The sequence below is a fragment of the Gastrolobium bilobum genome, unplaced genomic scaffold (assembly GCF_033153095.1).
Source record: "Gastrolobium bilobum isolate Gb01-03AN ecotype WA unplaced genomic scaffold, APGP_CSIRO_Gbil_v1 utg26896, whole genome shotgun sequence".
NCBI classification, from domain to species: Eukaryota; Viridiplantae; Streptophyta; class Magnoliopsida; order Fabales; family Fabaceae; genus Gastrolobium; species Gastrolobium bilobum.
Genome location: NW_026896222.1, coordinates 12,777 through 24,093, shown reverse-complemented (window position 1 = coordinate 24,093; position 11,317 = coordinate 12,777). Strand labels below are relative to the sequence as shown.

The window sequence follows — 11,317 nt, the reverse complement described above, 5'->3', positions numbered from 1 at the left end:
AAGGTGTTGTTCTTTGAACAAGACTTTTCATGGACTTGAAAGTAGTAAGGATAAAAAAAGTAAAGGAAAACAGAAAAGAGATATCAAAAATATAAGGAACGAAGAAGATTCTTTAATCATTCTCGCAAAGCAAAAAATCCAACAATCAAAAGAAGGCCAAAAAGTTGAAAACACTTTGTAGGGATAATGTTGATATAGTCATGTTTTCTCCATCAAGAAAATCTTTCAGTGAAGGAAAAAACATGAGTGTATCAACACTAGCACCACAAAGTGTTTTTAACTTTATCACCAACTTGTGATTGCCTGACTTCTCAATTTTCTTGATATCTCTTTTTGTTTTCCTTTGATTTTTCTACCCTCCATTCTAACGAAGATTATACTAAGAGATGAAAGTAAGGAAGCTCTACAGTGATGCACCTTTATTTGACTTGAGAAGTTTTTATAGACTAAGAAAGCATAGGTTATTTATTGCTATAATACACAAATTAAATGTGCTTTTCTTAAATTTATTTTTCCCCATCAATACTTTTTATTGTTTTCCAAGTCAAATAAATTTAGAATTTATTTTTAATTGATGGGTATAAATTATTTAATTAAATAAAGAAACAGAGATATCTGAGTTGTCGTCATAGTAGGTACTTCTTTAAAAAAATTACTTTTACATTTGATCCCATATATTATATTAATTAATACAATTTAATGATACACGACTTATAATTTGCCAAAGATTGTCATTAAATTTATTTTTGAGTAAATATCATTTTTGGTCCTCAGCAAATTTCACGATACCCGCTTTAGTCCCTAGAAAATAAAAAGGCTCATCGTGGTCCCTAAGAAATTCAAAATGGACCCATTTTAGTCCTTTTAGGGTTTAATATGAGTTTTTTTTTTTGAATTTGTGAGGGACCACAATTTGAACTAAATGGGTCCATTTTGAATTTCTTAAGGACCACGATGGGCCTTTTTATTTGCTAGGGACTAAAGCGGGCATCGTGAAATTTGTTGAGGACCAAAAAGGGTATTTACTCTTTATTTTTTAAGAAAAATTAAAGGTTTATTAATTAGCAAGTAATATCGTCATTGCACCACTTGTATGTGTTCTTCATGGAAGACAGTGTCTTGACTTCAATTTCAAAGGAACCACCTATTGCTACCTTTTTCATTTATGAAGTCGGTTATGCGCTATATCATGTGTCTGTCATATTGTTTGACTTAATAACTTGCAGAAGGAGTTGAATATGCATAAATAATTTAATTTCAATTGATGGGTATAAATTATTTCATTAAATAAAGAATTCGAGATATCTGAGTTGTCATCATTGTATGTAATTGTTTTTTTTATAAAAAAAATGTTACATTTGAACATATACATAAATCCAAATTATTTTCGTCAATGTTGTTAATGATACACGATATTTTACATTTTGCCTTAGATTTTAATTAAATTTAGAATAAATACCCTTTTTAGTCCTTAACAAAAAACACGGTCCCCACTTTAGTCCCTTACAAAAATAAATTAGTCAGTTAGTCCCTAACAAATTCAAAGTGGACCCATTTAGTTGAAATCGTGGTCCCTCACAAATTCAAAAAAGAACCATATTAGTCCCTCAAAAGGACTAAAATGGGTCCACCTTGAATTTGTTAGGGACTAACTAACTAATTTATTTTTGTAAGGGACTAAAGTGGTGACCGTGTTTTTTGTTAGGGATCAAAAAGAGTCTTTACTCTTAAATTTATTTCTTAAGAAAATTAAATCGTTTATTAATTAGCTTGTTATATCTCCATTACAACGCTGAGTATGTGTTCTTCATGGGAGACACTGTGTTGACTTTGATTTCAAAGAAACTGTGCATTCCTACCCTTTTCACTGATGAAATTGGTTATGCCGCAGCTATATCATGTGTCTATTATGTTGTTTGCCTTGTGAACTTGTTGAAGGAGTTGAATATGCATAAAAATTTTAATTTTAACAGATAAGTATAAATTATTTCATTAAATTAGGAATCCGAGATATCTGAGTTGTCATCATAGTATGTAATTTTTTTTTTTTTAAAAAAATAGCTGTTATATTTTATCATAAGTATATTCAAATTGTATTAATCAATATTGTATAATGATACATTATCTTTTACATTTTGCCTTGGATTTTCATTAAATTTATTTCTTAAGAAAATTTAATGGCTTATTCATTAGTCAGTCATACCGCCACTGCACCACCGGATATGTGTTATTCATTAGAGACACTGCGTTGACATCGATTCCAAAGAAACAACCTATTGCAACCCATTTCACTTATGAAGCCGGTTGTGTCAAAGCTATACAATGTTTTTGTAATGTTGTTTGACGTGGAAATCTTCTAAGAATTTGTATAGACATAAAGAATATCCAACCGATATTTATAACATTAATAAATTTGTAATAGCATTAGCAAAGAAGTCTGTCTTTCATGATAGAAGGACATTCATACACAACATCATTATATAAGGTAATGCAAATATACAGTGAAAAAAAGAAGACGTACATCCATAATCTGCGAAGTTTTAAGAACAAGTTTCAAAAATCTTCACCAAGCCACTCATGAATGATAATTTTGTCATTATGAGAAGACTCCTTGAAGTTTTGAAATCAAATTTAAAGAAGTGTCGAATAATGAACTTTTTTTACGAAAATATTTTCCGTTGAATTTTTTTATGGAAATATTTTCCGTTGAAAATTTTGGACGAAAATGTGTTGCTTTGAAATTTTTGATAGAAATGTTTTTTATTGAAAATTCTGCAGGAAATATTTTCATCAATTTTTTTTGATAGAAATGTGTTTTGTTGAAAATTTTGACGAAAATTTTTTTTCGTAAAAAATTATGAGGAAAATATTTTCGTCGAAAACATTTGACGGAATTTAGATTCTGCAAAGAATTTTTACGAATTTTTTTCCGTCAAAGTTTTTTACAAAATATTTTTCGTCAAAACCTTCTACGAAAATTTTCAATGGAAATGTGTTTCTTTAAAAATCTGGAGAGAAATATTCTTCGTCGAAAATTTCGACGAATATTTTTTTTGTCAAATATTTTGACGAAATTTAGATTCCATAAAAAATTATGACACAAAAAATTTTCTGTCAGAATTTTTTACAAAAATATTTTTCGTGAAAAATTTTCACTGGAAATGTGTTCCGTTGAAAATTTTGATAGAAATGTTTTTCATTGAAAATTTTGACAAAAATATTTTTCGTAAAAAAATTTGACGAAAATGTTTTTCGACAAAAATTTTTAGAAAATTCTTTTATGTCGAAAATTCGATGGAAATATTTTTCCTTGAAAAGTTTGATGGAAATATTTCAGTTGAAAGTTTCAACGAAATTTAGATTATATCAAGAATTTTGACTAAATTTTTTTTTGAAAAAAATTATGTTAGTAATTATGGCGAAATCTTGTTTCATCTCTAATTTCGTCACTATGTTCGACGAAATATTTTTCATCGATAAATTCTATCGGTATTTAAGACTTTTATAATAATGTCACATTTAAAAATGATTTATATTTATGTAGTTTTCACATTTTAATACTAAGGTTAGATAAGTAGTTTTCAATATTTTTCTCCTTAAACCCTCCAATTTGAGAGAACTTTAATTTTGAGGGTGGAAAGGGTTTTGGAGTATTTTACAAAAATTCCCGATTCCCTTTTTCTATGTTTTTAAACTCACAAACAAGGGGAGGAATTAATAAAACTCTCCCCTTCCCTTTCTTCCTCTCCAAAAACTAACTCCCAAACAAAATCTAAATCTCTCTCAAAGATGAGAGCTGAGCAGGTGGGATGGATATGCCTGGAATTAAGCTCAGTAGATGGATGTAGGATTAAAAAATAACATGCACTTTTCCTGGGTCCATACCAAAATTGATTCTACGAACAAAAAATGTGGTTTTTTTTGGTCCTCACAATATTTGATTCCACTTCAAGGCATGAAGTATTGCGTGCCTATTTAAATTAACTTATTTTAAATGTAAATTTTTTTTAATCAAAACGTCCAAAGAAAAAAGAGATTCGTCCATGATAGTTTGACATTTACTGTTGTGAAATATGAGTGGGGTTATTCAACCTCTCATAGAATAGAACCCTAATTTTTTTTTTAATTTTTATGATTTTTAAAACTTATTCTTATTCAAAACTTTTAAAAAGTTAATTTTTGTTATTTATTTTAATTTTTAAAATCACTCTTCTTAAATTTTGTCTTATCACACACGTGATTCTTACGAAAATAATTCATTCATCTTAATCGAAGACTCCTTTACTTCACCATTTTTTGTTTTTGCCTTTGTCATGTGAACTCATGCAATCTATTTAACTTTTCCTCCATGACTTTTCCCTTAAATTCTTGAACCACACATATTCTTATCACCTTTTTCACTTCCTCTTCACAATTGGCAGTAATCACAGTTCGTGTGAACTCCACAATTGCATCTATTTCCTCCACTAACCTCTTTTGTATTGTATGGCTATCTGTTCTGCTTCTAGAGGCCAACAGAACAAATGATAGGTTCCTTGTTGCTGAAGCTCTTATGATAGAATCTCCAATTGGGTCCCCATTTGTGCACCAACAAGCCCCCATTATAATTTTAATGAAAAATAATTTGGTAAATATTATAAACTGATGATTAATAAGCCATCTTTTTTCCCTAAACAAAATGTCTTTGTTATATGTAAAAAGAGCTCCAATGGTATTTTTAGGGATCAAAATAGTTTTAAATATAAAATTGAAAGAACTAAAAGTGTATTAAATGAATGTTCACCATCACGACAAAAACAAAAACAAAAAATTTGAAGGAAAGCACACTTGTACAGTTGTGCTATAAGATTCTGAAAATGACTCTCCAAATCGCGTGGCCCAAAATTAAAATTATGAGGGGGAGTCTCCTCAACTAATATTAAGCACGTTGTGAACTAACGGTACAGACTACAGAACAATAGCATACTATTCATTATTTAAAACATAATTTAGATAAATATTCTTTTTGGTTCTCACCAAATTTCACGATGCCCGCTTTAGTCCCTAACAAATAAAAAGGCTATTCGTGGTTCCTAAAAAATTCAAAATGGACCCATTTAGTTAAAATCGTGTTCCCTCACAAATTCAAAAAAGATCCGCATTAGTCCCCTCAAAGGAACTAAAATGGGTCCATTTTGAATTTTTTAGGAATCACGAATAGTTTTTTTTTTTTTTGCTAAGGACTAAAACGGGCATCATAAAATTTGCTGAGAACCGAAAAATGTATTTACTCTATAATTTATTATCATTTTACAAACTCATCACTCTTCCTGATTCCAAAACACTCAATACCACATTGGTCAGCCTGTGTTGTTTTAAAGGATACAATTTATATCATTTTAGTTTTTTATACCATATATTACAGATAGTACATATTTATAATATGAAAAATTATTTTTTTCTCTCTCCACGTCAACTAAAGTGACTGAGGAGAGAGATTTTTTTTTCCTTTCATATTACAACTATGTACTATATGTAATATATAGTGTTATGTAAAGAACCATTTCAACCTAAAACGTTAAGGTGTTAGGTGAGGGTCTTTTTAATACTTTTCATTTTATTCTTATGCTGCATAAGTCCATTTTTTGATCTGCCTTGTGCTTTTCTTAATTCCACCTTGAAAGTGGGGCAGTGAAATCGAACTCGTGACCTCATGGTCATTGAAGCTTTGATACCATATAAAGAACCATTTCAACCAAAAACCTCCAAAACTAAAATAACACAATCTTTTAAAGGGAAGGATCCGTTTACAAACTTATGCAAATTGCATTATGTTCTCCCAGGAAGAAGATAATGTGATTAGTGTTCTCACGGGAGAAGATAGTGTAGTTTGTAAGAATTTGTAAACAAAAAAATTTGTAAATATAATCTGCCCCGTCCTTTAAAACCACAAACCTTTTTCCAATACAACATATATTGCAATAACTGTTTATAATACAGTTGAAGAAGCGAGCTCCTTATTCTCATACTGCCAATGGATTCAAGAGGATATCTGCAATCTGGTTCTTTGTTGATCCTTTAGAGTGAGTGTAACCATCTCCTTCTTTGTAAAACACATCAATTACACGTGACAGGTTGAGAACTACCATTAGAAGAGGCTTTGGCATTTCTGCAGGGTCAAGCAATTCCTCATTGATATCCTTCCAAGCACTCGTCACTTGTCTATATAATTCGTCAATGGCATCTTGTATTGTGACACCATGTTGTTTCATGTAGCACTCAAGAGCAGAGGCAACATGCCCTCTCTTCTGCTCAAACTAAAACAAAATGAAGGGAAGAAACTATCGAACATGTTGTTTAGAATATATATGAAGGAAATTAAATCTTGGGATTAATTAATTACCTCGTTGGAAACAATATCATCCATGAGTCTGCAAATAATTTTTGAAGCATTAACAATTTTAGGGTCATTGGTTAACCATTGGAAGGCCTTTTCTGTAGCAATATCTCCCATCCCTATGAAGGCTGTGGCTATGAGCATATGGTAACCACAACTTACTAGTGCAACATCCATATACTCTTCCATTGACGGAATATAATTGCTACTTAACCATTTAGCCTCAGCAAAGTAGGCTTGGGCCAATCTTTTCATCTGGTATGGACACCGCAATAATTTACAAGATTAACTGAGTTAGATACATTTGAAGACAGAGATCATGTCTTAAATATCCTAGTTCCTACTTAAATCCTATTAAAATGAAGAGAACACTTGGAAAAAGGGCAAACAGAACCAGAATTTTACTTCATTTTTTGCATAGATTACACAGAATGCTCTTCCTTCCTTGGCCATCTCTTGTTCAATTTCTTTATAAACATCCAAGAGTGCTTGGTAGTAAAATTTCAAGTATTCTGGCACAAAATCCAGGCAGCGGATATCCCACCTAAAATGTGCATTAATTATGAAAAGGTTATCAAAATGTTAACAGCTTTCTCCCTAGAACTATAATTCAGTTAGGAAATAAAAGTGATCATTTCGTAGTTAATTCAAAGGCAAAAACAATACTTATGTTGTAGGAATTCCTGCAACAACAAAACATGTACACTATGGGTAGTATATAGTTATAAATTCCTGAAAAAAAATAATTATGTATTACGAGTAGTATATAGTTATAATATTAAAAAAAAAAAATTCACACAACTTATAATTATGTACTACTGTAGAGGTGGTAAAGTGGACGCCCCGCCCCGCCCCGCCATCAACCCGCCAAAAAATGAGCCAGCTCATCCCGCCCCGCTTTTGAAAGTGGGTTGAAAAACTCAGCTTGCCCCGCCCCGTTTGGCGGGTTGACTCGCCAGCCCGAGCCTATTTTACACTGACCCGCCTCGGCCCGCCTATGTCAGCTATCAACCCACCAAAAAATGAGTCTGTCCCGCCCCGCTCCGCTTTTGAGATGGGTTGAAAAAATCAGTCTGTCCCATCTCGTTTGACGGGTTAGCCCGCCGAGTCGAGCCCGTTTTGCCGGCTCTTACTACCTCTAGTACATAGTAATTTTATTTTATTTTTTGCAAAAATTCCTGCAAAATGAAAAAAAAGGAATCCTAATTCAAAACCCCAAACCTGTCTATTGCTTCGGTGAAAAGTTGTAGCTCTTCAAAAGTACCGTAGACATCATATATATCATCCATTACTGATGTCATAGATATCACCTTGGTCATTAGCCTTCTACCGAGAGAGTATTGGGGCTCAAAAAACACTCCCAATATCCAGAAGTAAGCTTCCACAATCCTATTGCGTGCAAAAGGCAGTTTTGTTGCAAAATCCAAATCTTTCCACCACCTAATTCATTAAGGATGACCAATTACAATAACCAAAACATGAGTGACTAGCTACTTGCATGTTGAAAAAAATTAATGTTTTCTTATTATTTATTTTCGTGATGTCGTTGAGAAACCTACAGTGAAATACTGCCAAGTTCCTTCTGGTGTGTTTTTTGGAGCATATTAAAATCCGATTTGGCAAATAGTAACAAAGTTTCATCATGGAAAGGGTCTTCCTCATACGTAGAAATGTAATGCCTTGCCACTAGCCTTGGCAGGTTCTTGCGGAGTGGTCGTTTTAAGGCATGATTGACTTTTGCAGCAAGAGAAGGACTCGATTCTGTGGTCATTAACTCAAGATGTGAGGTAGTGAAAGCAAGTGCTTCATCGCATATGTCTTCTCCGTGAATCCTGAGATGTGCAGCTTCGTACAAGCTTAGCATTCCCTCAACATCAGCAGTAACTGTTTCATTGAAGTTTCCTTCCTCATTCTTGAACTTCTTGAAAACATCTGAGATTTATTCTCCAACCATAAGATACATAATTTTTTGTATGTCTTTGAAATTGAAGGATGAACAATGCAAACACTTACATATTAGTGTTAAGAAACTTTGCTGTATTTAGTTGTGTAGAAATCAAATTTGTGACCAACTTTGATCACGAAGTTCTAGCTAATACATTAAGGCATGTCAGTGTGATGTACGAAACCTGATAGTATAAATTTATACTATACATTATAATATTTTTAGTTGTTTGATGTGACCATTATTGTATAGTATAAGTTTATACAGCAGAATCTTTTTTTACATCAAAATGATGTATAACTTAATCAGGTCTAGGAGGATAAGATTAGGCTTGATAAGGGATTGATGTATTAACCAATGCAATTTTCAATACTAATATATTAAAATAAAAAATAATTTTTCAATATATAAATTTTTGAAATATTGGAGATTTTTATTTTTATAAAAATTAATATACTTTTTGGATACACTGATCAACAGATTTCTATAAAAATTAATATCATCTGATATATTTGGAAGAATTACATAAATTCATTATTAAAAGGTATTTTTGTCAAAAATATTTATTTTTATCCTATTTAGTATTATACAGTGCATTATCAAATATTGGATGATATTATTTTATACAATATATTATCTTATACAATATACTGTCAAACGCTGGATAGTATTAAAATTTAATCAGCTCTTATACAATCAGACCTTATACTATCAAGTTTTATACTATCAGGCATTATCCTATATTGTGTACCAAACATGCCCTAAGGGAAAAATGTTTGTCCTTCTAAATGATACAACTTGTTTCATTTTACTCTCACAAAGGGGTTGTATATACCCACTCCTTTATTTTTTTTTGGTCCACTCTCTATCCCCTTGATCTATCTCTTTCTCTCACTCAAAATGACACAACTTTATATACTTTAAAATGACACACATTTTTTTCCATACTTTAATAATTTTCTACAATTAAAATGTAATAAAAGTATATAGGGTGGGCATACCAGGCGAAATGTGATATCCTTGTTGCCTCAGTAACCTAAAGACAAGGGCAAGAGAACAGAGGTCTTTATTGAGAGTTATTATGCCATTTTCAACGTAAGTATTGTGAATATGTTGCAACACTTCACCAATCTCATGTTCAAAATGATAGTGTAATCCCAAACGTTGGATTGAATCAATAAAGGTAGCTTCCATCAAGGGACTTAAGGCCTTCTCATTCCCAGGGACTAGCTTCTGTCTTATTTTTTCTTTTAGTATTATAATTTGCTTCTCCATTATTTCATCCACTTCCTGCACGTTAAACTTTTGTTATGTTAGTAATGAGAGTAAATTTTTATAAAATAACGGAGAAAATCAAAAAATTGATCATAAAGTCAAAGTTATTCAAAAGACACTTGATCTACATATACAAAATACAAAATATGATTATGGCCGTTAGATCACGAGAATGATAGAATTATGTATATGCATATTGCATATGTAAATCTTGGTAAGAATAAAGTCATTTTACCTTAGGTTCCACACCATACTGGATAAAATGATCTCCCCAAACAGTAGGATGATAATTTGCCGAACGTCGAGAGAAATCGGAGGTAGCGTTAGTGGTTGGAGCAACTAGTGTTGAAGTTACTGAAACTGGCATAGTTTACTTTTCAGGGTTATGATGGATCACCTTTGTTTCCAATTATAATGGGTACACTAAATGGCTCATAAACTAATCTTTTCACATTAGGGCTTTCAGTGGGGAAGAACTTAATGTGTGCTTATATTTAAAGAAGTTTTTCCAAGCAAATGGGAAATTCAACATAAAAAAGTCACATGTTGTAGGGGATAGAATTATCCCCTAGACACACATAAAAATATGTGAGACTGATATTTACTTTATTTTTTCTCTTTTCTAATTCTCTTACATGGCTCCACATGGGATTCACATACTTTTGTGTATATGAAGGAGTTAAATTTTCTCCTACAACATAAGAAATATCAAATCCATAAAAATAATTATATGCACTTTTCCTGGTTTGTACCGCAAAGAATTAATTTAATCCAAAAGCCTTTAAGTAAAGGTCCATTAATGATTTTTATATTTCTCGCACTCTCCCTCACGCAAGAGATCTTTGTGCTTGAAGCGTAGATATTGCATAGACCAATTTTTTTATTCTACATTTTGCTGCACAGACTCATACTTGTGCTAACTTAAATCCACTAAAAAATGGCGACAGTGAAAAGCGAACTCGTGACTATTGTTGTCAAAAACTAGTGTAAAAACGTAAAAACTTACATTTTTACGTTTTTATTGAAGTGATACGTGTTAAAACGCAAGCAAAAACTCTCCTCAGTAAAAGTTGGTAAAAACTCCGTGCAAAAACGTAAAAACAATAAAAACGTAAGTTTCTACGTTTTTATTTAAACCAAATAACTGAACAGAGTTTTATACCAAAAAAAATAAAAATGAATCGGGTCAACTTTAAATCCATGACTCCGTTTTTTTTTAAAAAAATAATAAAAAAAATCTATTTCCATTTTTCCCAAATCAAAATGCATAGTATCCTTTTCTAGTTATTTGAAAAAAATTCTCGCATGAGGTCGCTATTGTAGAGAAAGAAGAGGGTGAATCCATTGGTGAAAAGTTAAAGTACTAAGGTGAGGTGGATTTTGAATAAATCTATTATGTTTTATTGCAAATGAACTTGTTATAGGAGCAAGAGAAAAGGACATTGAGGACATACAACTGATGCAAGATGATGTGTTTGATTTGAATTAATTGATATAATTTAGAAGTTATTAAACTTTATTCTTTTGATATTTTGGAACTTGTTTGCGGGAGTTGTTAAACTCTTTTTTATGCATATATTTTGGAACTTGTCTTATATAGTTAGGTGACTTATATTTTTTAAATATGAAGTTATTCATTGAATTTTCATTGAATTTTGAGTAATGACTTATGTGATTTTATATAATATATATATATATATATATATATATATATATATATA

General features: G+C 31.3%; 1 protein-coding gene across 3 annotated transcripts; it reads right to left on the bottom strand.

Moving 5' to 3' along the window:
• Positions 1-5,749: 5,749 nt before the first annotated feature.
• On the bottom strand, positions 5,750-10,045 carry LOC133298318 ((-)-germacrene D synthase-like). Of its 3 annotated transcripts, none has more exons than XM_061497581.1 (7): positions 9,832-10,045; positions 9,323-9,611; positions 7,936-8,308; positions 7,598-7,816; positions 6,782-6,920; positions 6,383-6,631; positions 5,750-6,296 (listed from the first exon to the last, which is right to left on the bottom strand). In XM_061497581.1, exons 1-7 carry the CDS (start codon positions 9,961-9,963, stop codon positions 6,003-6,005), a joined length of 1,695 nt encoding a protein of 564 aa, XP_061353565.1. In that variant the 5' UTR covers positions 9,964-10,045; the 3' UTR covers positions 5,750-6,002. The 3 variants fall into 3 exon arrangements, with proteins under 3 accessions (XP_061353565.1, XP_061353566.1, XP_061353567.1); XM_061497582.1 differs by having other exon boundaries at positions 8,041-8,308; XM_061497583.1 differs by lacking the exon at positions 7,598-7,816 and having other exon boundaries at positions 8,041-8,308.
• Between the last annotated feature and the right edge of the window lie 1,272 nt (positions 10,046-11,317).

Coding starts and splice junctions, on each gene's coding strand:
- LOC133298318 (XM_061497581.1), bottom strand. CDS start 9,963: ATGCCAGTTTCAGTAACTTCAACACTAGTTGCTCCAACCACTAACGCT. Junction 7,817..7,935: donor GAACTTGGCAGTATTTCACT/GTAGGTTTCTCA, acceptor TTAATGAATTAG/GTGGTGGAAAGATTTGGATT. Junction 6,921..7,597: donor TTCACCGAAGCAATAGACAG/GTTTGGGGTTTT, acceptor TGCACATTTTAG/GTGGGATATCCGCTGCCTGG.